Raw genomic sequence first — 27141 nt, forward strand, 5'->3', positions numbered from 1 at the left:
TTGAGAAAAAAAGACCTGAAGGTTTTAGCTGCCTACAAACCAAGTGTGAATCATTCATTCACTGAATAAATGTTTACTGCCCTCCTATCTATATTTCAATCACTGTGAGTACACTGGGAATGCAACAAATGAATAAAATATAGAGCCGGCTTTCAAGAATCTTTTAGTCTCAGAGGGTATTTGTTTCCTAGGGTTGCCGTAAAAAAGTACCATAAAATGGGTGGCTTAAAAGATTTATTGTCTCACAGTTTTAGAAACCAGAAGTCCAAAATCAAGGTGGCAGCAGAGCCATGCTCCTTCTCAAATCTGTAGGGGAGGGTCCATCTTTGCCTCTCTAGCTTCTGGTGGTGGCCGTCAGTCTTTGGTGTTTCTTGGCTTGCAGCTGCATCGCTCCAGTTTCTGCCTCTGTCATCACATGGCATTCCCCTTGTGTGTCTTCTTGTCACAAGGCATTTTCCTCTTCTTATAAGGACATCAGTCATATTGGATTAGGACTCACCCTAATAACCTCATCTTAATTTGATGGCACCTGCAAAGACCCTGTTTCCAAGTAAGGTCACCAAAGAGGGTACCAGGGTTTAGGACTTCAACATATCATTTTGGGGAGCACAGTTCAACCCATACCAAGGAGTAAAACATATTCATCCAAGTAGTTGGCTATAATTATGATAAAGAAAAAGTGCCGTAAAAATACAGTGTGCTGTGAGAACAAGTAATAGGGTGATCTGACATAGGCTGGGGGAGGATGTCAAGGATGACGGAGAACTATCCAGGCAGAGAAGAGAAGGAGTAACTTCCAGGAAGAAGAAACAAGTGCGTAGGAGTCTTGGAGGCAGTGCGAGGCTTAGAGTTCTGAGAAAGTTGAAAGCAATCCAGTGTGGCTCAAGGGTATGAGGAGGAGGCAGAAGATGTGCTAGGGAGGTGGCGGGGGGCCAGATCCAGCAGTGCTTTGGACACGGTGTGGAGGTGCTTTGAGGTGGCTATTAAAAGTGAAACCAAAAGATTTAATAGAAGCATAGAGAATGGAGGAAGATAGTAAGCAAAGTAGACTCTCTCCTTGCTGACCACATTTGGAATGCTTTGTCTTGTTGGGTGTGTCGTATTTGGAGTTCATGTTTTTCAGCTGTGGTCAGTGTAGTCTGAATTCATATATGTATCTGAGAGAAGTCTTGGGATGATAACCATTTGGGATTGTTTGAATGAGAAGACTTTTCTGTATTTGTCCTTAAGGCAGAATTAGGCCAATGGGTAGGAGTTAGAGGAGGCTCCATGAAAGAGAAGGTCTTCTAGCAATGAGAGCCGCGCAAGGCGAGAACGGGCTGCCTGGAGAGTTAGCCTCTCCTTGTCCGTGGAGGATGGCCACCTGTCAGAGATGAAAGGGATCCTATAGTGAAGGTGAGGTGCGGGGTAATTCCCTCCAAGGTCCCCTATGAGAAGTATCCGCTAAGGTTTCAAATGTGATGTTAAGATTTCTAAAATACATTTACTTATACTTTATAATTAAAAATTAAGAGCATTAAAAAGGCTTTAAAATGAAATGTCACTGGGGGATTATTAAATAACTGAATTCATTTAAAAATCTTTGTAATACAACATTAAAGTCAGTTATGTCTCAATTAAAAAAAAAACTTTGCAGAATTATGTAGGCACATTGGTCTCACCTGAGACTCTGCTGTAAGTGCGTAAGCATCCTTAACCTCAAGTCTTTGGTACGGCCCTGTCTTTCCTTGTCCTGATGTTTTCTCAGCTACCCTTATTCGGCTTGTTCTATCAAACTTGTTTCCAGGGAGCAATTGCCAGTCATCTATGTTAAGCCAAATAAATCCTCTTTAGAAGTGATGGCATGTAAATATGTACATCTGTTTTATACCAAGCAAGCAGTTTTACCTTCCCTGGGGGAGGAGGGAGCAGGCGGGTGCACAGTACGTATGAGCAAAAGTTAATCCACCAAGTGCCATGGGCCCCAGTCCCCTGGTTGGGGGAAGGGAGCGGGGTCATATTCAAAGAAACATCAAACCAGCTGCCAAAAGTTTTCTTGTTTTTTTTTTTTTTTGAGGAAGATTAGCCCTGAGCTAACATCCGCCACCAATCCTCCTCTTTTTGCTGAGGAAGAGTGGCCCTGAGCTAACATCTGTGCCAATCTTCCTCTATTTCATGTGTGGGATGCTGCCACAGCATGGCTTGATAAGCAGTGCTAGGTCCGTGTCTGGGATCCAAACCGGCAAACCCTGGCCTGCCAAAGCAGAGCATGCAAATTTAACCGCCGTGCCACCGGGCTGGCCCCTTAAAATTATTTTTAAAAGGAATTTTGACCTTCATTTTTATCTCGTGAAGGAGACCCAATTCATATTCCATGCCAGTCCTTCTCAAAACCCTGCTTTCCTCTCCTCCCCACTTCTCTCTGCCAGGTGGATTTTCTCTAGGCCACCGCTTTTCCCCTGCCCCCGTCCCTTTATTATATAAATCAGCCTGGCTTCTTGGTGCTAATTTTTCTAATTCTGTTGTGTTTTTATTTTTCTTCTTTGAGTCCAAAGGAAAGCTCAGGAGCCTCTCAGAAGGCCAGAAAGAGCCTTCCTGCCGTCTCTGCGGTAGCTCAGAAGGCCTGGGAAACGAACCTCTGTGGAGGACAGGGTGGGGACCAGAAACACACAGGCCAGTGAATCTTCTCACCTGTGTGTGGGCAAGATGGCCAATGTTGTAGGGGTAGTCGGTGGACAAATCGGACTACAATATTCATGTGGAGGATGGCCAGGAAGGTAGGCTGAGGCCAGATGGCAGAGGAGTGGTTTTGAAACCCAGGCTGAAGTGTTGGGGTTGTTGGAGCTGTTGGCAGGAGACGGATTAGATACAGCATAAATAAATAATTCAAAGCACTAAAATTCAACTCATTCTGTATATTTCATAATTCTCTGTTACTTAACGTATGCTGATATTTATAAACATTTACAAGCATATTGAATTACCGACACTAAACTCTGACCAAAAGAATTCGTTGACAGATCTCTGTGCAGCATGGTTTCAAATAGTTGCTTCCTCTCCCAGGCATCATTGAAAGTCAGGGCTGGGAAGAACTGTTAGTTTCCTGGACATAGCTGGAATTCAGAGCCTGAGATAGACATTTCTCTCTCTGTGTCTCAGTGCTGAATCCTCTGAAGGTCAGATGAAACACCTCTTTGCAAAGATGCAGCAGGAGTGTAAGGAGCAAGGGAATTTTATTTATCTTTCTTTTTGTTCTATTCTTATTTTAATACTACAGGTGCACCATTGCTGTATTGTAATTCAGAGCCATTACAGAGGTTTTAGAGAAGGCCAAGTTGCAGTTTCATCCTGGAGCAATGAAAGATTAAATGTAATTTTTTTTTTTTTTTTTGAGGAAGATCAGCCCTGAGCTAACTACTGTCAATCCTCCTCTTTTTGCTGAGGAAGACTGGCCCTGAGCTAACATCCGTGCCCATCCTCCTCTACTTTATATGTGGGACGCCTGCCACAGCATGGCTTGCCAGGCAGTGCCATGTCCGCACCTGGGATCTGAACTGGCGAACCCCAGGCTGCTGAGAAGCGGAACGTGCGAACCTAACCACTGCGCCACCAGGCCGGCCCCAATATAAATGTTTTTAGAAAGAAATTTGAGAAACTCTCTGAGTTGTAGATATATGTGTCTGTATATTTTAAATTTCTGCGTAAATGGAGGTCTTAAAATGCGTTATACGTTACTTTTTTCATAAACTGTGTTCCTTGCAGAGCCCACTCTTCTCACGTTATTTAAATACTTTATTTCTTTAGAAAACTGTTATTGATCAATGATTACCGACTAGAATTTTTTAGAAGATCATGAGGTAATTTGAATTCTGAATTGTATAGTAACTAAGCTATTGCTATTCAAAATTAAAAATCAAAATAGATGTTTCCAGGAAGTTCTGATTGAGGTTTTGCAGATTAATATGCTTATTTTAAGGATTTTTTACTATTTGTTAGGGAAATAACTTCAGTTCTTATTAAATGTTTATTCAAAATTCAGGATCTTTTTCCCAGACAGGAATTTTTTCAAATAAAGTACGAAAGAGGGAAAGTTGAAGTTGTAAGTAATTGATTTTAAGAAGTGGCTGGTTATATGAATTATCAAAATTTCCAAACGAGTTTTAAAGGTTATGGATGTTACTTCATTATTAGAAAAGTTCAAAGTTGGTTTTCTTATTTTTGGTCTTTGCTCTAAGGACTAGTTGAGCAGTATTCAGTCTTTTTTTAATGAGTTCTGGAGTGGAAGAATGCATGTGGAATCAGATTTGTCATGGCGCCCCCCAGGAAGACTCCACCGCTAACCCCAACCCCTGCCTGAGTGTGAATAGTGTCCCCCTGTGTGTCCTGGTGGCATCCTGGACTCCCTTACCCACAAGCATACTATATGGTAATGCCAATTGTACCTGTCCTTCCCCCTCTGCCAGTTTGCCCTGCCTCCCAGAATTTTGTTTAGAAATCATATGTAGACTATTTCCCTTTTCCTTTTCAAAATTTCTAAGGCTTGATCTTTCAGAGAAATTGACAGTTCATTAAGCAATTGAGAGGTTGAGTTCAGTCTATGCAATAATACAAAAATTAAGAAAAAGTCTGGTGAAGACTTAAGTTGCAGAAATTGTTTATAGTTAGGCGTATTAATAAGTAGAATATAAATGTGACAAAAATGTCAGACTAGTTTTAAGGACCTCGTCATTTTGAGTTATTTTAATTTTTAAGATTCTTCTCAGTTTGCATATTCTAATCGTAAATCTTAGAGGCTCTGAATCATGATGATGAAGAGCTAGCATTGTTTTAATTACTTTCTCTGAGCACACAATAGAAATGTTTTATTCAGATTTATTTGAAGCCAACATGAACTTCCAAACCTCTCTCAGCCAATAGCAGTGTTTCAGCAACCTGCCAAGATGCTAATGAGAAAACTTTATGCTGATACATTATTTCTGTATTTTAAGAAGTAGCAAGTCAGAATGTGCTTTTCAAAATTGAAAATATCGTTTCAAAAGCGACCATTTTTCAAGAAATGACTTTCCAGCAAAACCATAAATCGTAAGTACACTCAGCATAGAATCCATTTAATTTCTTGAACTAAAAACGAATGTGAATTCTGATTGGATTCCTTTTCTGCTACAGTCTGATGGAAGGAATTTTGCCGAGCATTGAAACAAAAGTGATTGAGTTCTAACAAATTAGGAGATTTGGGGGAGGGTGCAGGGTGGTGAATTCAGAGGAGTGCTTGGCTCTGTCTGGAAAGAAAATGATTAGAGGAAATCAGAGCATTCTGAAGTATTTCTCAATTCTTTGCCTTCAGACAAAAAGAGCTCTCTTGCACTTTAGCACGTCTCCTAGTCTGTGAACATACTTCCAGCATCTTTAATCTGAAATTCAACTACTAATCCAGAAATAAGTAGGAAAACTTCCTGAGCAATGGCTGGCAGTCAGTAGGAGCCTGGGTTCGTCCAGGTCATCTAGATTTCCTGGGCATCCTTGGGTTGGCTCTAATCTGTGTGGACAGTGCGGTGAAACCACAAGTAAGGTAATAATGAGTATTTGTTTGTTTTTAAAATAGTTCTGTTGTTCTTTTTAAACAGTTTCTTGTGAATGAATTCAGGCTTACTTTAAAGATGAGCAGATTGAATGCCTGTTACCACAGCAAACAGCTGCCATAAAGTTCAGGAGCAATGAGGAGGATCGCTGAACTTGGCAAGATTTGATCAATGATAGTCAAAGATTTAGAGATATAAACTTCAGCATCTAGAAAGCCCATTCATCTAGAATATCGTGTTCCATGAAAACGACATGCTAGATATTACTGTGTTTAGTTTTCTGACAGGTCAAAGAGCTCGACGTGGACATTTTGACTGTATTCCAGAAGCGTATGTGTAAAGTTATTGTGTGTGTATTTTTTCATGTTTAGAATGGGAGTGCAAGTTTTAAATGTAAAAACAAAAACATGACAAAGCCTTCCTTGTACCAGATTATACTGAAGTCATTCTGACCTTCTTTGTTCATCCCCTTTTATTATCTATAAACCATATGCCGTATAAAGTTAGGATTTTATTCTATTCTTTCAAATAGAATAAGAGCTCAAGAATCTACCAGTTAGCCTACAAACTTGTCTGCCCCTGTCTCACCTGTCCTCCTTCTTGCCTTACAAGGTGGAGGTGCCACTTCTCCTGCTTCCTAATTCTAACTCTTCAACCCAGCTCTGGATCCACATCTCAAGAACTTGCTGTATCCATTCTCCCTTCTGTGTTTTCAACCTCTCTCTCTCCCGGCACTTTCCCATCAGTGTCTAAACACATTAAGTTCATTCTTTATAAAAAGCCCTCCCTTGACCCTATGGACCCCTCACGTCATTTAGCCACCTGAACGTGTTGCTTTCTTTTTCTCACCTCGCATCATTTCTCAGCCCACTGCAACCTGGCTTACACCCCCACTAAGCCACCTCTCCTGTCAAGGTCGCCAAAGACTTCCTTGTCACTAAATCCCAAGATCGTTACTTGTTTCCTTCATTTCAAGCTCCATCTGACCCTGATGGCCACTCCTTTCTTCTAAAAAGCTCACTCCCCTTTGGGTCGCAACTTGCGGTTTCTTCCACCACTCCTGCCTCTCCTCAGCTCCTCTGTGGGTCCTTCTCATTCCTTAAATGTGTGTATCTTTGTGTTTTGTTCCCTTCCCTTCTCATGTATGGTCTCTCCCTTAGTGAGACTGTCCATTTAATTGTCACCTCTGTGCTGATAATTCTCACATCTCCTGTCTTCTGTGCTCTCCTGAGCTTTGCTGAGACCGCATAGCATTCCCACATGTAACTTAAAATCAGCGTAGTCAAAAAGGCCCTCTTTCTTCTTCTTCTTTATTTAAATGAAGGGCACACAAACCATCCAGCAGCCATGGGTCCCAAATCCACATTGTCAGCAACTTCTATACCCCCACCTCCTAACCAGCCCTACAGTCCACTTCCCTGCCTTTAGCCTAGAACACGTCATAGTCCCTTGTACCTAGATTATTCCAGTGAGCTATTTACCTTTCTCCTTAACTCTAGTCTCGATCTTTCTCATTCCTACCCTATAATGTCATCAGAATGATAGTTTTCAAATTGTACATATGGCCTAAAGTCCTTCAATGATCCCCACTGCGCTCAGGGTCAAATTCAGCTCTTCTCATGGCCTGGGGCGCATGCACTTACCCATGCCTCCCTCTAATGTTCCCCTGTCCCCTAAGCCCTGTGTGTATCGAACTACTTTCTGCTCCTTTGTACTTGCCATTCCCTCTGCTCAGAGCCCTCATAATTCCTATCACTGCCCTCCCAGCCTCCCTCTCACTACGTGTTCAGATGGCTCAATCCAGCTCAGCCCTTAGATCTCAGATTAGACATAGCTTTCTCCGGGAAAGCTGCCCAGACCACCTGAACCCCAGGCAGAGTCTGAGTTAGGAGCCTGTCCTGTAGGCCCTGCTATGTCCCTTATGCACAAGCAGTTGCTTTGATATTGAACTGGCTGTTGTCTGTGCCACGCACTTGACTGGAAATGCCATGAGGGGAGGAATTATGGCAGTCTTGTTATGGTTGGTTCAGTGCCTACCAGTGTGCACTGAAGTATTTGCGGAGCTAATAAAATAGTGAAAGTACTGTTAAGAAATTTGCATTTTTTAACAAAAAATAACCACTAACATTAAAATCTTAAGGCAATGGTATTGAGAGACTTCTCTGACTCAGGAAACTCTTAACCTTCTTCATCGTGATAAAAATTGCCAGTGCTTCCTTGGCTGCCCCTCCCTTCATTGGGTGAATAATTGCTCTACTTCTGGTTTACTACTATAATTCATTGGTGAAACAAATGTTTTAGACATCTTCAGTAAGTGCTATAGAACCCTTGTTTGCTGTTCCCGGGACCTTGACTACATGGAGCACGCTCCTTGGTCAGTAGTGGGCGCTGGAGAAATAGTGTTACCAAGAGCCCAGGTTGCATGTATGTATGTCTAAGAAAAGATTTTCTCTGCCTTATACAAAGCTACCTCTTTCAGGTAGAGAGTGTACATGCCTGTGGGTGTGTATAAAGGACAGGCCTAATGCATGTTAAACTCTATGAGTACCTTATGGGAAGAATATCCAAACAGATTCAAGTTATTCCATCAGGACACCTACTCCTGGAAAGAAAAGGAATTATCAAGAAACCCACCAGAAATGGTAGGAGGTAGCAGGAGATTTGAAGGGTTGAAATTGGGAGTGGAGCCCTGTGGAACTGGCCCTACCAGTATCGCCTTGACTTTCATCAGTAGGCTCTGGTTTCAAGGAACAGAGACCACTTGAAATAGCTTAAGTGAACAGGAGGTTTGTTGAAAGGACACGGGGACTCTCACCCAACATCAGGAAGGACAGCAGGGCTTCGGGAAGAGAAAAGTTGACCCGTGGTGCCAGCTCTGAGTCTCGCTGCTGGGGTGGTAGGGTCTCTCATCTCTGCTCTCCTGAATGGCTGTGGTCTGGCTTCTGCTGCCAACCTCTTGGTTTCTGTACGGTGTCCCACTGGCCCCAAGTCTGCATGACTTTAGCCGGAATGCTGGATCATCTGACTGATTCCATCTCGTTATTCAAATTTCCAAGAAAATTGAGTGAGCATACCCAGCCTTTGCATATTTAATCTTGAGTCAGCTGTCTTTCTCTGGTCCAGTTACCTGTGGCTTGGGGGTGGGAAGATAGTGGGTAGGGGGAGAGCAGATCTCTTCAAAGGAGGCGTGGGCAGTGGACAATGCCTGGGCTCTCTGGGAAGCCAGGAGGACAGCATAGTGGCTGTGAATAAAGGCTCCAGAGTCGTACCTGCTGGGTTTATGCCTGCTTCCACATGCTAACTGTGACATTGGTTAGTCTTTCTACACCTCAGCTTCCTCATCTTTACTGTGATTCACAATAGTCCTGATCTAATGGGGATATCGTGAAGATTCATGGAAGAATAAAATGAAAAGGGCTTAGATCTGCACCTGGCACATGGTAAGTGCTCAACAAACATTAGCTGTTTTCATTAGTGTAGCATATGTAGAGTAGTGACGGGTGTGAAATAACTTTGGAAAGGCTAATCTCCTGACGTTCAAAATGGCATGTATAGGGTAGCTGGTGCTAGGAGAAGACATTTCCTTCAGTAGCAGCCTGGGGAGAGGGAACAGGTGGTACCCTCTGGCATTCAGAGTGATTTATTAGCCAAAGATTGCTAAGGTCTACTGGGAACGGCCGTCTGCCTGGTGCCCACACTTGCCATCAAGATCCTTGACTGTGCAAGTGGGCCGCTGACTGGGCACATACTCCAGTTACCAGGATGCTGAGGGCTCTGCTTTCTTCTTTTCATTTCTTTTTCACTTCCCCAAAAAATGCTTGTTTTAGTGTCACCAACCCTATAAACAAAAGTTGGACACAATTTTTTTTTTCTGCATCTATTTGAATGAGACAGCGAGGTATGTCTTATTCCTGCCTTTATTAAAGCTAAATGGATTCACGTGTTTTGAAGCACCAGCTGCCTTTACATACTTTCCAGAATTCTCTATCAGCTGTTTGTTGGATGTTCTTAGGAAAGATGCTTGTCTATGTCTGGATTCTGTATCAGAAACTTTGAAATAATCCATTTTTAGTCTAAATTCCTGATAGTACTGAGTTGATATAAAAGGGAAGAAAATATAAACGTTATTGCTACAATGATTGTGACTTTGTAGCGGCTTCAATGTGTCTTTAATTTTTACTTATTTCTACATTTGTGCTCACCTATCCGGAGAAAACTTTGAAGGAAGAGATTATTCAGAAAATTTGATTTGGAGAAAGATAAACTTTTGACTAAATATAAGTGAAATGTATATGAAAAAGTAGTTTTGTTTTCCAGAAAAATAAAGGTTTTAGGTTTGAATGAAAAGGTTTGTTACTGTTTTTGTTTTGAGAAATTAATTTCTTAAAAGTATGTTAAAAGAATGAGAAAAAAAAGTCAATAATTTCATGACATTATAGCCGTATCTTTTCCCCTCCTTTACTAAATTATTTAACCTACAATATAATTTAAAAATATGTTTTTGAACGTTAAAGTTGTAAAAATGTAATTGATGTTGAGTTTGGAGATTGGAGAACCAAAAGGTGTAGTTCAGAGAAATAAACGAGAAAACACACACACACACAATGGGGCAAAGATCCCAGTCCCATGTGGTTTAATTCCTTTTTCCCCATCAGTCCGAAAATGGCAAGTGCAGGTGTCTCACCACAAAATTAGCAACTCAAACGGGGAAGGAAAATTTGGTTGTAATTCGGACGAGCTAATGTGTTGACGATTTGTTGGAGTGCTTGCCCCACTGGCTTGCCACAGCTTTCTCCTATAAGATTTATTGTCAGGGCCTGTGATACTGATACAGAGGATTAAGCTTAAAATTGTAGCCTTTACTTAAGGAAGGAGGGGAAAAATTCGTTCCTGTGAAACGAAATGCTACATGAAACTTTTGAACCAAAGTGAAAATCCAGGACGGACTTTTGATGGTAATTAGCAGATTTTCAAAGATTTCTGTGGTTGTTGAAAGGAAGTCTGCTCTGTGGTGGTGTCATACCATCAGAGCTAAGAATTTACTTGACCTAAAATTCTGTACTGCCAAGTTTACAACCTGGATTGAAGAAGTTTGAGAAGGGGGTGATTCCAAGTTGCTGAGGAAGGAGTTTAGCTTTCTGGCAAGAATTAATAGAGGTTCCATCAAGGAGTTGGATGTCTTGAAACCGTTAGGGTTGGGGTCGTGGGGCTGAGGAGGGTCCAACTGCATCATTAAACTTATTAAAATCATTCAGAGATTTTTCTGCTGCAGAGCGAATTGCAGATCCCTTCCAGCCCTCCCTTGGCTAATTACATTTTCAGATCTACGCTAATATATGCATACTTTTCCTCCTCCATAGAGGCTGCTGTCTTAGCAATTCATAAAATAACTGTTTATTGAAGAAGGATACATATCTGTTTTTGGTATCACTAGAATCATTTGTGGCCTCATAAGAGTGTTGATTAGAGCTTTTATATTCTTGTACATGTATGTAGGTTTCATATTAAATACCAATCTTTGGTCGCGGTAACAATAGCTGACAGTGGGTGTGATGGTGTAGCCCATTGTCTGCTCATGGAAAAACAGCCTGTGCTCTCCAGACCAATAGAATCACCTTCACAATCCCGGCATATTCTCCCTGCATAGTTATTTGTTGATGAGCAGCACACCAGAGCCCAGGCAAGGGCCGTGGATGCCGACCTGAGTCAGAGGCTAAGTATGACTGGATTTTTCCTCAGCAATGAAAGAACCTTGTAGAAATGAGGTTGTCATAGCCATTTCACATAAGGAGCATATCTTTTAAAAATGTTTTGAAAGAAAAGGTACAAAACTTAAATATGTAAATATCAAGTTATATCACTCATATTAGACATATGTATCTTTTTTTCTCATTCCCCTGTTGCCACTCTACTTTCATATATTAGTCTGCACAAAATCCTATTTTACGAAAGCATGGTATTCTTTTTTCTTTATTGACTATAAGCAGTGTATCATACACCTGCTAGGACTTAATTAGTGTTTGTTTAATAATGATTCATTAAATTGACCCAGTACGGTTTTACATTGCTTTTCTCCCATCCCATTATATTTCTACAAAATTGGTTTTGCGTCCTGGCTTTCGCAATCAGTATTTTATCAGGTGTGCGTAGTTGAGACTGTTTGCAAGGGAGGTTGCGTAACTTGTTGGTTCTGAGAGGAGTTTCTGACGTACGTTTTTCTGTTACTCAAAAGCAAATGAACGCTTGACAAGTAGCAGCTTTGTCTTATTTCCTCAGGGCAACAGAGAAAAACTGAACAAAAAATACTTTCCATTTTGAATAGGCAAGAGGCAGTAGCAATCAGCTCTTATCTGATTAAACTAGATATTTCCGTAAACGATTCTTCCTATGTAATCTGGAGTGAATTAAGTTCACTTTCACGTTGATGACATGGGGGTCACTCATTTATTCATTTTGGGTAACTATTAATGACAAAAGTTTTTACTATTTTAACATTTTCAAAGAAGGTTTGTTTATTGGTTGGCTTGCTTATTCCCTTTCATGCTGTTTTGTATTTCCCTTATGCTGTTTTTTTTTTTTTAGAAATTTCACATCATGACCATATTACCAGAAAAGAGTATTTAAAAAAAATAAAAGCTCACCACAATCCTATCACTCTCCAAAATTTCTTTAGTTTTCTTGCTTTCTTCCAGATCCTTTCTCTTAAATATGCGATAGTTCTCAAATTTGTCTTTTTTGATAAAAATTGAGGTTAATTAACTACTTTATCAAGAGAGGATTTTATTTAAATGGCAAACAGGTGTGCTTCATTTTGTATATCAATTGTTTTCTAAAGTTGTATGTAACATGTCCTGTTTTTGCACGATCTTAAATCGTTACTGAAATTCAGTAGGTCTTCATATCTGAGCATTTTTCAGTTGCAGTGGTCCCTAATTCTTGATCTTTGCAGATCTCTGTATAAAAATGCTTAAATGTTGCGGAAGGTCATCATTTAGTACACAGCCTCAATTCTCTCCTCCTCACCTCAGTTGGCCTCTTTATAACTTCAGCTTTTCACCTCTTAATTCTCTTTTAAGCAGAATACTTCCCTACCTTATCTTCTAGATGTGTTATATGAGAAATAGCTATTTAAGAGTTAGGGGTGGAAATTGGTACACATGGGATTTATAGAAGTATTGGTGGGTTTTTACTTTGGAAGCCAAAATCTTGGCAGAATTGGAGCTGTCATTTGTATTTGCAAATTTTTCAACAAGTATTTGTGAAGTGTCATGCTTGGCACTCTGTCAGGTGGTGTTGAAGATTCTGATGTGTACAATTTTATTTTTACTGTCAAGGAACTTTTCACTCATTTTCATTTTTCTTTTAGGATTTTTCTCTATATTCTTTGAATGAGCTGCTTTCAGTATTGAGGACTTGCATTTATGTTGATGGGTGAATGATGTTCAGTGAGAAACTTTATCTCCTAGGGTCAGTGTGAAACTGGATAGTCACATCCCAGAAATGTCTCTCTCTCTCTTAGGAGCAACGAGCCTTTTAGAGTTAGTATAGAAAATTTATCTTATTTTATTTATTTTTAGTAATAGTTTTATTGTACAGATATTAAGGTTGAGAAATGTTCGAGTTTATTTTGTAGGATAGAAAGCTCTAAGTTCTTCAGAGAAGATGCCCAGCTGTGATCTCATGAGTTTTGGTTATTGATAATGAATATTATGAGATTGAGAGGATGGTATTCAAGCTCTGTAGATCACTGTGCAGAGAAGTGGCAAAAATGAATTTGAACTTCTAAAAGTTAAATACATTTGATTTTATTGACTGATAAGTTGCATATACTATCATATTCCCTATTCCTTAGTTATTTCCTTCTCTGCTGAGTTCTGTGTCTCTGTAGACAAAGCCATGTAGGGGTCTTTACTTTTTATATTTTTGGCACATATGTTGTGCATATTCATTGGAGATAAATGAGAAATACATATTAGCAATATCATACACATTATATGGAATACATAGAAGTAAAAATTAGCCCACCTCTCAAAGATCAGTACTGTTAATATTTTGATATATTTTGCTTCAGACTTTTTACTGTAATATATGTATTTTTTTCTTTCCTAAAATAAAACTAAAATCCATACTTTGTTTTATAACCTGATCATTTTTTCCACTGTTAGATTGTTTGAGCCTCTTGGATGTGGGGAGTTAGACTTTCTGTCTGCCTTATTCATTCCATTTACAAAAGAACACATCATACTTGGCATGGACTTTGGGTTTATTTATTTATTTAGAAATCTCAAGTAAATATAAATAAGCGTGTGTGTTTTACTACAAATTCATACTTAAAGCATAGTTGAATAGCAGTTTTTAGTTAGAAAAATCCAAGCCTGTTTTGGGGGAAATATTTTTATTCTAAAAGATTCAAATGCCTCCACATTAAAATGAAACAGAATGAAATGGAGACAGAGAAACTCACACGTATTTGATAACACTGATAAAGCTGAATGTGTAATGATGGCGTATTTACCTGCTTTTAGACAATAGCTGGTCTTTAGTTCCCTACAGCTAGAGATCTTATCTATGTACCACACCCTTCTAGACGTTCTTAACACAACCCCTAGCATGTAACAAGGCCTAAAAAATATGGGTTGAATGAATGATTGAAGAAAAGAAAGAGAGAGAGAGAATGGATAAGAAGAGGTAATTCATCCCCTTGCTTGTAGTGAGGACAAATGAGCCATCTCTTGGAACATATTTCTATCAACACTATCTTTAAAAATTGTACCAAGAAAAAATGGCAAATCTTTTTAATCACCCAGGGCTTCTAGTCCTTTGCTCTCCAAATAAGCCATTTGTTGCAGACCCTTATGAAAGGTCATGTATGAGTGAACTCTGAGAAAGCCATACCTTGGGCTTATTAAAGCCTTCTGATTGCACTGGGCCACACCCCTAGCAAGAAGGGAAAAAGAGAATACAGGTGCCCTCATTGTGCTAAGAAGCTGGGTCGCTAATTGGAGGGATGATGGTCCCTGATCACCTTTTAACCTCCTCCCTTCTTTCTCTTCCTCAGGTGGCCCTCTTCACCATGATTCCCTGCAGAGCAGCGCTGTCTTTTGCCCGATGTCTGATCCGGAGAAAAATCGTTACTCTGGACAGTCTGGAAGATTCCAAATTATGCCGCTGCTTATCTGTCATGGACCTCATTGCCCTGGGGGTTGGCAGCACCCTTGGTGCTGGCGTTTATGTACTCGCTGGAGAGGTTGCCAAAGCAGATTCTGGCCCCAGCATCGTGGTTTCCTTCCTGATCGCTGCCCTCGCCTCCGTGATGGCAGGCCTTTGCTACGCTGAATTTGGGGCCCGAGTTCCCAAGACTGGGTCTGCGTATTTGTACACGTATGTTACTGTTGGAGAGCTGTGGGCCTTCATCACTGGCTGGAATCTCATTTTATCCTATGTGATAGGTATGTTTTAAAAAATCAGTCGAATTGTGTAGAAGAGTAGAAATAGCACTCCCAAGTCACAGGCCTTGGGTTTCCGTTGTAGGTCCGTGTTAGTTAGCAGCTACATGATTCTGAGTGAATCGCTTGATCTCTGTGTCTCATTTTTTTTCACCTCTAAAATGTCTCCTTTTGGTTTGGGGATTCTGCTTCATCTCTGAATATGTCTCTTAGTGGGCTTCAAAGCCTGTATTCTTATATTCTTTATATATATTCTTATATTCTTTAATGCAAATAAAATTCCCTGATTCCACAGTTAGGGACTTGAGCGTTTGATTATTGTATAATTATAAAATTACCAAGATAATTTTATATGTGATTAAAATTGTCAATTCTGTCTGAACTAAGCCGTGTTTATCGTAGAATAGAGTAGCAAATGATGTTATGTTAATTTTCTCCCAGTGACCTTGTATTCTCTGAATGTTCTGTGTTTTGGGAAGGTACGTCAAGTGTCGCCAGAGCGTGGAGTGGCACCTTTGATGAACTTCTTGGCAAACAGATTGGTCAATTTTTCAGGACATACTTCAAAATGAATTACTCCGGCCTTGCAGAGTATCCTGACTTTTTTGCTGTATGCCTTATATTACTTCTATCAGGTGAGAAAAAACTATGACACTTCTCCCAAGATGAGCCAGATTGATTGTACCAGGAAAATAGGTTGCCATTGAATTTGGGGCCTGAGTTCCCAACACTAGGCAGCATATTTACACACTTAGGTTTCTATTGAAGATCTGTAGGCCTCATCACTGGCTAGCATCACATTTTATCTTATGTGATAGATATGTTTCAAAAAATCTAAATTGTATAGAATGGTAAAAATAGCACTTCTGTGTCAATGGCATCTGGAATGCACTGAATAATAGGATGAGCTAATCAATTTTATAACGCTAGTTGGAGATATGCAGGAATGTCAATGAAGTTTCAGTAAGGAAGAATGTATAACTTGGCATTATATCATGTTAGATACAACTAGGGATATATGCAGGCTTACTGTTTCTAGAAGAAATTCTCTTTCTATTCATACATTCATCTATATAATGTAGGCATCTGGTTAAAAAGGAAGCATATTCAAACCTCCTGTCATTTTTTAATGTAGACATTGTGTAGGCAACATGCTTGATACTAGAATTTTCCCGTTTTCGTCAGTATTGTAGAATAATAGTTTAGAAAAGCACAGGACTTAGTCAGAGGGACCAGCTTTCCAATCCTGCTCTGCCACATGCTATCTTTGGAACACTGAGTGGCTTAATCTTTCCATGAGACTCAGTTTGCTCATCCATAGAGTGGGGATATCAATGTCTATCTTGTACAGGCTTCTTGCTTGGGACATAGTAAGCACTTGGATGTCGGGCAATTTTATTTTATTTTGTAGGCATACCTAATCCCTATTGTTCTCTATGTTTTTTTTAATTATTTGAACATTTTCTGTTTTAATTGTCATCCCTATGTGCACTCCTGCTTAAACCTATCAAGGATTATACTAAGAATAAAATCCCTGCTTATTCCCACTTCCTACTTGATATCCCCTGGATAACCTGCCCCTTGCTTTCCTGTCCAACCTTATCTCTAGCTGCTTTTTCCCTTGGTTACAAAAGTGTGGCAGAAATATCTTTCTATAATAAAATTTTTACTTGTAGAATTATATAATTTTTGAAAATAGCTTTACTCTTAAAAATGTTAGCCGTTAATTAAATGTTTTATATAGGGACAGGGACATGAGCAAAATTTATAGGTCTAAAATATTTGGCATTTTGCTTCTAATGTCAAGAAGATTAGCATCCATTGTTTTTCAACAGGTGATAGATCTTGTTTGTTTGTTTTGGTTTCTAAACAGCCTAGCTAACATTACGTTAGTTACATCATATTTTATTTAGGAATGATTTCAGTGAACTTAAAATATTCAGCTTTAATCTCTGAATGATGAGAAGCATGCAGCTATGAGACGGAATCATTAGATTCCATGGCAAGACTCAGGCCCTGGCCTGCATCACTTGTCCTGTGTTCATCGACCGTTGTGTCTTTACTTTAAATATAGGCTAAGCTTACATGGTAACTTTGTTCTTAGAATCTCTGAAGATCAAAACCTCCTATTCTAAATCTTTATTCATATTATAATACCAAATGTCTTGCCAACTGAAGCTATTGTTAATGATATAAGGGAAGTGTATGCAGTATTTAGATGAAATATTCATTAGTCTCTAATCTACTGGTGGGAGACGGAGATCTCAGAATAGAGAGTGCACATAGACTATTGGGAAACTTATAAAACGTGACAATAGTGTTGTTATTTTCTGAAATGTATAGTGGTATAATGTATGGTGTATATTTCCAAGTTGTATAGTGGTTCCTAAACAGACAGACAGTTACTGGGTTAGTAATTGTATTGACCATACAGTTTTCCTTTATATCATCAAAACTTAGGTAGAAGAATGAAATTCAACTTCTCTCATCTCTACTTGGATAATTTTTCTTATTTGGTCATGGGTGGTATAGATATGGGGAAGAAGCAAGTAAATATGTGTCATAATCCTGTCAGTCATTTCCCTAATAGTAAAGAGTAAACTTCTTTGGTCCATAATTCATATCTTATACCAGATGGATTAAAGATATAAATATGATCATAAAATTACTAGAAGGAAACAAAGGTGAATGTTTTTGAGTTAATATTAGGGAAAATTTAGCTTTAGAAAGCTAAGGGTAGAAACTAAAAAGGAAAAATTTATGTTCTAAAAGTTTCTTATATATATAATTAACACTAAGATTAAAAGTAAATGATAAACTGGGAAAAACATATGCAATACATGACAGGCAGAGAATTTATAGCATTTATTATATAAATGAATCTTAGAAATTAATATAAACAAGAATAGCCCAATGGAAAAAATGGGCAATTCAAATTGGGCCAAACTTTCTGGAGAATATTTTGACAATATGAACCAAAAGCCTTGTGTAACAGTGCATACCCTTGATCCAGTATTACCTTATAGAAAACTATTGTAAAGAAACCATTTGAAAGTGTACAATGGTATTTATAAAGGGATGATGATGTCAGTACTGTTCATAGCTGTAAGAAACTCAGAGTGACCTGATTGTTTATAAATAAGGGATTGAGGTATAATGTGTCTGTATCATGGAAGAGTTTATGGCTGTTAAAAATGAGCTTATGTATTTGTTGGCATGGAAGTGTGTGTGCGTGCACAGAATTCTGGAAGGGAGGTACACTTGATCTTGGTTTCCTTCATATTTTTTCTGAGTCTTCAAAGTACTTGGCTCGGAAATTGATTACTTTTACAATCAAAATACAAAATAAAACTATTAAAATGAGAATCGATTTAACAAAATATCTATTTGGCATGACAATTGAAGAATTACTTTCTTTATATATTTAGTAAATATGAGGCAAACATATGGTTGAGCTTTTGCTTTCAAAATTTTGCAACCGTTAACCTCGAAATGGCTTTTCAGAACAGCATTTGATTAAAATTTAGTTACTTTACCTGTATCTACCCATTGGTAATCGTAGCTAAAGTTACTAGATTTATTTATTTCTTGGAGAGTGTGGTGTCTCTTGGCTATGAGCACCATCTGCCTTCTGAAATGGAGTTGGTTGTGTTCAGAAGACATTCTTTCACGATCAGACGAGTGAGTAAGAACTTGCAATAGAAAGGGCTAAATGTGTGTTAAAGATATGAATGGTGGTGAAATAGTATCCCAAAGCTTGTAATTGCCTCCAAATGCCATTGCCTGTGTAAGGCTTAGGTGAAATTAAAATACCCTTTCTTCTTCCATAGGTCTTTTATCTTTTGGAGTAAAAGAGTCTGCTTGGGTGAATAAAATCTTCACAGCTGTTAATGTCCTGGTCCTTCTGTTCGTTATGGTTGCTGGGTTTGTGAAGGGAAATGTGGCAAACTGGAAGATTAGTGAAGAGTTCCTTAAAAATATATCAGCCAATGCCAGGTGAAATATTTAGGGTTTTTCCCCTCTTGTTCTGTTTGTTTTTTTAATTTGCCTGCTTTTGTCTTATGCTATATTTTCCTCTAGAATAATTGTTCTCAAACTTTTTGCTTCTGAGAGGCTGTTTTATTCCAAAACTCTTCTCCCCAGGCTCCCCTCACACACAAATGCCTAGGTGTGCTCACTTTTGAGCAGCTGATTGAAGCCGTGCAGCTGCTGGTGCCCAACTTCATGCTCTTCTCCAGGTTTAGGGGAAGACCAGGGAACAGCCTAACCCTCAGAAGAATGGCTTTTCCCCCAGAGGTTGCCACCTCTAAATAACAATAAATATTTTTGAGACATGTATCCTTCAGTTCTTCCTTTGGGAATACCGTTTGGTCTCATTGCAGTTCTCTCAGCCTTGTGGTCATTTTAGGCCTTGTGATTTTGGAGAGTGTTGTTGGTTGCATAAGCAGAATTATCTGTTCCTTTCACTTTAAACCTGATAGTCTCAAATATTAAATTAATAATAATTATATATAAAAGTTTTCATCCTAAGATTGATTTAAGCATAGCATTCCTATGTGTATTTAAACTAAGATTACAAAAATATCTATTATATGGAGCGGGGTACATCTGTGTTCTCCTTTACATATGTTGTTTGTAGTCATTCTGATGAGGCAAAAAAATTAGTATCTTTTTTTTTTTACAATTTTTAACATGTAATAAAATATTCAACTTCAGAATTATTAATCAAACCTAGAGAATTTTATTTCACCTTTTCAAATGTCTTCATAGTAAAGTTTTAAAATGTGTAGTCTGCCCACCTGTCCACGGGAAGGGGAAGTTTCTTGTCTTTATTTCAGATCGTGGCCCATTTATGGAGTGTCTGCTCTCAAAATCCTGCCTGGCTGTGAGTTCCAGCCAGAATGGGTCTGGGCCTCCTGCTTATGCAGCATCAAGATCAGCCTCCAACTGAGTGTTGGTAACCCGTTAGGGTGCCATTGCTGAGGACACACCATATTCTCTAGGCCAGGGTGAGAGAATCAGGGTTGACTCTTAGTTTTGTATACATCAGCTCTGAACACAGCAGCCTTCCAAGGATGTGGCTTGAGAGAAACCACCGGAAGAAGCAGTTTCCTATGAAAAAGACTTTCTGATGTTTGTTCTCTTCCTTAGAGAGCCGCCTTCTGAAAATGGAACAAGTATCTATGGGGCTGGTGGCTTTATGCCTTATGGCTTTGCAGGCACTTTGGCTGGGGCTGCAACCTGCTTTTATGCCTTTGTGGGATTTGACTGCATTGCAACAACTGGTAAGTGCAGAATCTTGGCTCTCTGTCGAAGGAAAAGGTGTTCCTTGTACCCCATGAATGCCCGTGGGTGGCCGCAGAGGGCCAAGGAAGGACAGTGGGAATTGTAGAATAAGGGCAAGTTCCAGGCCCAGCTGTGACCCCTGCTGGATATGATAAAAAGAAACGTAAGGAAACTCTCTGAGCCTTGGTTTCCATATTGGTAAAATTGGGAGAGCAGTACTTCCCCCTCAGTTGTTATGAAGGTACCTAAGATGTGCATATGAAAACTTACTTTGAAGAAATACGTATGAAAAATACTTTGCAAGCCGTCAAATGCTTTCTAAATGTTAGTCATAATTGCTATCCTTAACCTTCTGTCCAGAAGTGCTGTCATAAGGAGTAACAAATAATGGTCATGCTCTGAAATGGTCTCTTTAGTCAGACAAAATATATTGTGGTAATTCTTTTCTCTTTATCCTATCCAACAAAGTAATCATGCCAGAATCACTCTCTAAGTGCCTCCTCTGGGTTCATATTATTGCACGGGCTTATAATTGATCATATTTCGGGTGCTTCAAATGCCAAATCTTATTGGAAGGATCCAAAGTATACTATTTGTTAATTGAAGCTAGAGTTTATTATAAGAAGATGGATTGGGTAAAAGTTCACCTGAAGCCTTTATATTTAAGGGCCCACAGAATGCCATGACAGTCATTTAAGCTCTGTGGATGAATCATTTCCCAAATGGATTAAGGCTGCTGTTCTATCCCTAAATATTTGATAGTGCTGGTATAAGATGCTTTTTCTTTGTGGAATTGGATTTTTATGTAATAGGAAAGTACCCTGAAGAAGAGAGTAAATCTCATGTACAATAGATGGATCAAGCTAAGAAAATGAGAGGGACAAAAGCAGAGTAGAATTACTGTGGAGGAGGAGAAGAATTAATGGCATACCGCTTCATGTTTTATTAAACATGCAAACCTTTTGTTTATATCTCCTTAGGTGAAGAAGTCCGGAACCCTCAGAGAGCTATTCCTATTGGAATTGTGACTTCTTTGCTTGTTTGCTTCCTGGCCTATTTTGGGGTCTCTGCAGCTTTAACACTTATGATGCCGTACTACCTCCTGGATGAGAAAAGCCCCCTTCCTGTAGCATTTGAATATGTTGGATGGGGTCCCGCCAAATATGTCGTTGCAGCGGGCTCCCTCTGTGCTTTGTCAGCAAGGTACACTGCATTGCCTCTGGGGCAGGTGCTGCTTGGGGTCCTGCAAAGTATAGTCAGTGTCCAAAGAATTGCTTTCATATGTTTTAAAAACAAAATATTTTTAAATAATATGAGAAACATGTTATGTAATTATATATTTCTCTGAATAGTTTGCCCAGAATTGCTATATAAAAATCTTAAGTGATAAAATCTTTCCCCCCATCACTTGAGTCAGTTTTTCAAGATAGTGGTGGTCCAAGCTTCAGGAGAAATACATACAGCATTGGTACACACATACACAAGTACATAGGTATGTGTCACACCTGTTCATATATGTATTATAAAACTTTAGGGTGCTTATACCAGTATATTTCCCTGTTGACTTTCATGTCACTTACAGTGTTAAAGACAACTGAGACCTTATGTGCAGACTTGGCATTTTCTGCTGTCTTTTAAAGTAATATCAAATCTGTGTGAGTGGACGCTGTATGCGGTGGCATTGTTAAATGTAATGTGCTTTTTATTGTGACACATTGAGACTTTTAGCACTGATCAGAGTGAACTTGGTCTAGAAATATAAATTATTGTTCTAAAATTAATGGTGGAAATTCATGTAATATCTGTGTGAAAAAAAGGGTAATTGAATACCAAGTGTTAGGATTTTCCATAACTGGCATATTTTAATATTTTAGAATTCATTTCTCAGGTTTCCTGAGCTACTAATATTTCAAATTAACATATGAGATAGGTATTTCATTCTGGTTTTATACCATGCTATGCAGTACAGAATTCTCACAAAGAGGAAATTAATCTCTTTACCTGATTACTGATGTTTTGAAGTGAAAATAGTTTTCTAAAAGTCTGAAATTGGGAAAAGAATCCTTTTATAATTCATCAGCCTAGCTTTTTTTTTCCCCTCAAAATCCTTTCCATTTTCTATTCAAGGTAATATTAAGCAACAATTAGAAATTACTCTCGTTGGTTTCTCAGCCATCTGCTAGTGTTGAGGCTTATTCTGAATAGTTTCAAATCGTTTTAAAAATCTGAACTGTGAAGATCCTATGCCACCATGGTCTGAGGACAGATGGACGAAGAGTCAGCCATGGCCAACCTCAACCCAACCTGATTAAAAGATAGAGAAGATGGATTTTTAAATTAAAATATTTTATTTATTTTCTCTTAAATGGTTACTTTTTACAGCTAAGTTTGTATGGAATGGTACAAGCAGTGTACACACAAGTGATTCAAAACATCTAAAGTAAAAATCATTTTCTTAAACTTCACTGTTACTAACTTTTAATGGTGGCTACTTCTATGTAGTAAATTTACAATGAATTGATTTTTTTTACCTTTCTCTTATAATTATCTTATGATGCTGGGATTAATTACTAATTTGACTGAAGATTAGGCTATATGAGGAAAAATAATGGTAAAATAAATATAAAAAATGCATAATTATTGAGTAAATGAAGTGACTATACTATGAAATCAGATTACTTGATCTCTACATATCAATTTAGGAATTTTATTTTCTAAGTTATTGCTGCTAAAAATGTCTTAATGATAATGATTGAGTTTGGTTTCCTGTTAAGTCTTAATTAGTTAGTTTTAATTCAGTAATAATCATGCACAAATTACTCGCAGTAATGTTTTTAGTCTGATAATTGTGCTGGGCAAGTATCTGCAACAGAATAATAAGTAGCACAGTGGTAAATACTGGCAGATATTTTTAAATGCCCCATCATAATACATTTTAAAAATAACAAGACTGCATAATCGTTGCTGTGGCGCTGAGTTTTGTGCCCTTTCTTAGTTTTAGTTCTGGGGTGTAATCTTGCATGGATGTGTTTGCCATACTGCATGTGTTTGCTTTTTATTCAGTCTTCTTGGATCCATTTTCCCAATGCCTCGTGTAATCTATGCTATGGCGGAGGATGGGTTGCTTTTCAAATGTCTAGCTCAAATCAATTCCAAAACGAAGACACCAATAATTGCTACTTTATCATCGGGTGCAGTGGCAGGTGAGAGAGAGTTGACTTTTATTAAGAAAAAGGGGATATTTTATCATCAAGGATTCTGAAAAAAAAAAAGGGAAAGGGTAGGTGGTTTTCTGTTTTGATTTACATGACAGTCAATAACCTTTTTGTGAATGTTTCCTGTTTTGAATTTTTGGGCATAGGTTCTACACTTTAGTGTGTCCAATCTTTACCTGTATATACCTGTCTAGAATAATACTTGTAATAACTCACATGTGGATTATAAATTTTTCTGTTCTAGTCTTCTGGGCTCTATGTTTCCTTTACCCCGAATTCTGTTTGCCATGGCCCGGGATGGTTTACTGTTTAGATTTCTTGCCAGAGTGAGTAAGAGGCAGTCACCAGTTGCTGCCACGTTGACTGCAGGGGTCATTTCTGGTAAGCTTTACAAACATAGGCCTCTTCAACATTGGATTTGAACGTTTTATGCGCATGCATGGACTTATAAAGAGGGTCTGCTTGCTGTGCATGTAAGTTAAGAACAAAATCACTGATAAATTAGGGTATGAGCACTGGGATTACATCTGCAAATTGTGGTGGCTGTGGTCTACTGAAATTCATTCTTAACTGACCCTTTAGCCGTTTTTATGATGTCGTTATTTTAACCTTTTGGGCTTCTAACAAATATGCAAAGGGTTATAATGGCTCTTCACTATATGTCAGGTTTTAAATGCTTTTCAGATTGATGAACTAGCACATGAAATTATATTATTGACACATAAAATTTTAATTAAAGGATGATTACTTAATATTTGAAATATTAATTAAAAATGATTTAATGTTTTCTTTTTTGTTTAGGATTTAAGTTGAATGTTGCTAAAGGATCATAGGATTTTTCTAAAGTTAATGGTTTACTCATTCTTAATTAAACATAAGAAATGTCAAAGACAATTTATATTGACCGTTGGAATCATCCCCACTTCCTGGGCCGTCATGGCTCTTGAAAAGTTAGTGATACCTTTATCCTCGTAAACCCGGTTAGGAATCTGTTTTTCCTTTCAACAGTTTTGGCCCGTAAGTCATATTTTAAAACTCCAGATGCCTACCTTTCGGCATATCTATGTAAAGTGCCTTTGGCCAGATTCTTATTCCATGCAGAAATTTTCAAAGCAATTCTACAGATCAAGAGAATGGCCTTACAGGTCCTGTTATAGGAAGCAAGAAAAGGACTCCAGTAAGCTTTCTAGATAAAACAATAAACAATCTTGTTAGTAGAAATTCAAACCAAAAATATTAGTTTTTTTGAGGCTCTGAATTATTGGAAAATTATATTGGAGAATGGTAATTCTTAGTTATGTACAAAATAGGATTTTTTTCAGAGTCAGAAAGTAGTTGCCTAAACAACTTCATTTTGTAAATCTTTTCTGACAAATTTGGCATTTTATTAGGCATCCATTGGAAGGTCAAAGCACTTATTTTCTCAGTGCTTATATTTCTGCCCCCATAAGACTAAGGTTGCACAAGATGATTCAAAGCCCATTTTCTTGTTAAATGTTGCATTATACTATTAGAGATAGTTTATAAATCTTAACAGAGACACACCTTTTATTTATTCCATAAAATCTTTTACTTTTTCCAGTAAAATCTTGCCCAGTGATACTCTGCTTTTTGTTCAGAATTTTAAAAAATTTACTTCTTCCTTCAGGATGAGTTTAATTTGGCAGCATAATAAGATATTGAAATTAATGATTAAAAGAACATAATTGTGGGACCGACCCTGTGGCTGAGTGGTTAAAGTTATGCGTGCTCCATTTATTGGCTGGGTTCATGGGTTTGGATCCCGAGTGTGGACCTGCTCTACTCATCAGCCATGCAGTGGAGGCATCCCACATACAAAGTGGAGGAAGATTGGCGTGGATGTTAGCTCGGGGCTAATCTTCCTCAAGTGAAAAAAGAGGAGAATTGGCCACAGATGTTAGCTCAGAGCAAATCTTCCTTGTAAAAAAAAAAAAAAGAAAATTCTAACAGAGGGCTTTTAAATATGCTCTAAAATATTATATTTTTGTTATTTTGTACTCCACCTTACTTTGCTTGTTTCCAGCTTAGATTTCTTGTACAGATAATTAATCATTTTCTTCTGTCTTGGCTACCTTATTTTAGGTATCTGATTCTTAGAAAACATATTGAAATTGTAATAGGATAATGTATCAGTATACTAGCAATGGAGAGTTTTAAAGTGAGGCTTGAGGTGATTTAAAGAAACAGTGTGGTTTGTAGCAGCTGCTTGGGATGTTAGTTTAGGGGGAATCCTGCTGCTACCTAGTAGTTGTAACCTACTCTCTAAGAGTAAGCCTGTCTTTAAAAAGAGGATACTAATCCTATTGGGTCAAACCATGTGAAATTGATGGTTTTTGGTTAAAAACAGTCAAATACTGGCCATTTTATATAACTGAACCTAAATAATTTCCCCTGTCTCATAGGATTATTGAATTGAAGATAAAATGAAATCATAGAGATATAAAACTTGCAGAGAGGTCCAGAACACCATATAAATGGAATGTGGCGTTATCTCCTTACTAAGATAGGGACAACTATGTGGTAAATTCAAATTAATATTATCGCTATTTTGATGTTTCAGTGGAGAAAAAAATTGCTAAGTGCAACTTAACTATTCGACTATATAAAGTATATTTTGTCTCTTAACATTATCGGGATTTGGGTACAGGACCATAGATTGAGCTCTGGGATCTAGTCAGTCTTCCTGGACTGTGTGGTTTCAATCAGCATAGAATTTAGCCTATATCAGAAACATAATTTAATTGGAAATTATTTTGTATATGATATAACTCTAAATGCAGATGGAAATCAAAAATGATTATATTACATCTATGATGAAAGCTCTTCTGTTAGAATTTTTTATGATTTTAAAAAAGGAGTTGGCCCATATTTCTTAGCCATGTTTTCTTCTGAAACATCAAAGGAGAGTATTCTGTTATATAATATTTTCACTCTGTCAGGTCAATATTTTTTAAGTAATCAAAGTAGATGTGTTTTGTACTTAATAGATAGCTGAGGGGTTTTGAAGTTTTAGTAGTTTATATGACCTAAAGAGCATCTTATTAACTGTGAGAAATATATTTTCTATACTTTGTTTTCCTTATCATTGGCACTAAAACAAAAAGTCAGTCAGCTGAGCCTGACTTGAAAGTCATCAACTGTATAGAATTGTATCATGGGCCATTTTCCTCACTGTTCTTTGCTTGTTTCAATAGCTGTGATGGCATTTCTTTTTGACCTGAAGGCACTTGTGGACATGATGTCGATCGGCACTCTTCTGGCCTACTCTCTGGTTGCAGCCTGTGTTCTCATCCTCAGGTGAGCTGTCCTTGGAAGATGATTCTGAAGAGTGTGTGTCATGTGGAGCCCAGGGAATAAAGACAGTTAGGACTCACTGTCCTTGCTTTCAAGAAGTTAGCAGTCTCACAGAAGCAAGAGGCCATGGATTTAAAGACATCCATGTAAAGTGTAATAGACATACTAGCAAAAGCATCAAATACAACTGATAATTAATGATAGGTTGGCTCAATCTGTGTAAATGGTAAATTCTCATAGTGTATAAAAACACTTAAAAATAAAATACTTTTTGTGGCAATAATTCAACTGCTAAGATTTTATACCAAAGATTTTATCAAA

General features: G+C 38.2%; 1 protein-coding gene across 5 annotated transcripts in view; it reads left to right on the forward strand.

Moving 5' to 3' along the window:
* The window catches only part of SLC7A2 (solute carrier family 7 member 2), a 65054-nt gene that overhangs the window by 27065 nt on the left and 10848 nt on the right, over positions 1–27141 (forward strand). For 3 of the 5 annotated variants that reach the window (XM_070499729.1, XM_044760499.2, XM_014836504.3), the window contains 7 exons: positions 14617–15007; positions 15484–15639; positions 18835–19000; positions 20156–20289; positions 21271–21493; positions 23354–23493; positions 26721–26823. In XM_070499729.1, the coding sequence (XP_070355830.1) occupies positions 14617–15007; positions 15484–15639; positions 18835–19000; positions 20156–20289; positions 21271–21493; positions 23354–23493; positions 26721–26823 (1313 nt within the window). Of the gene's footprint in view, positions 1–8891; positions 8999–14616; positions 15008–15483; positions 15640–18834; positions 19001–20155; positions 20290–21270; positions 21494–23353; positions 23494–23749; positions 23887–26720; positions 26824–27141 lie in introns of all 5 variants that reach the window. The other 2 variants (XM_070499731.1, XM_014836501.3) reach the window with 2 other exon arrangements.

Source organism: Equus asinus, chromosome 27, assembly GCF_041296235.1.
Source record: "Equus asinus isolate D_3611 breed Donkey chromosome 27, EquAss-T2T_v2, whole genome shotgun sequence".
Taxonomy (NCBI): Eukaryota; Metazoa; Chordata; class Mammalia; order Perissodactyla; family Equidae; genus Equus; species Equus asinus.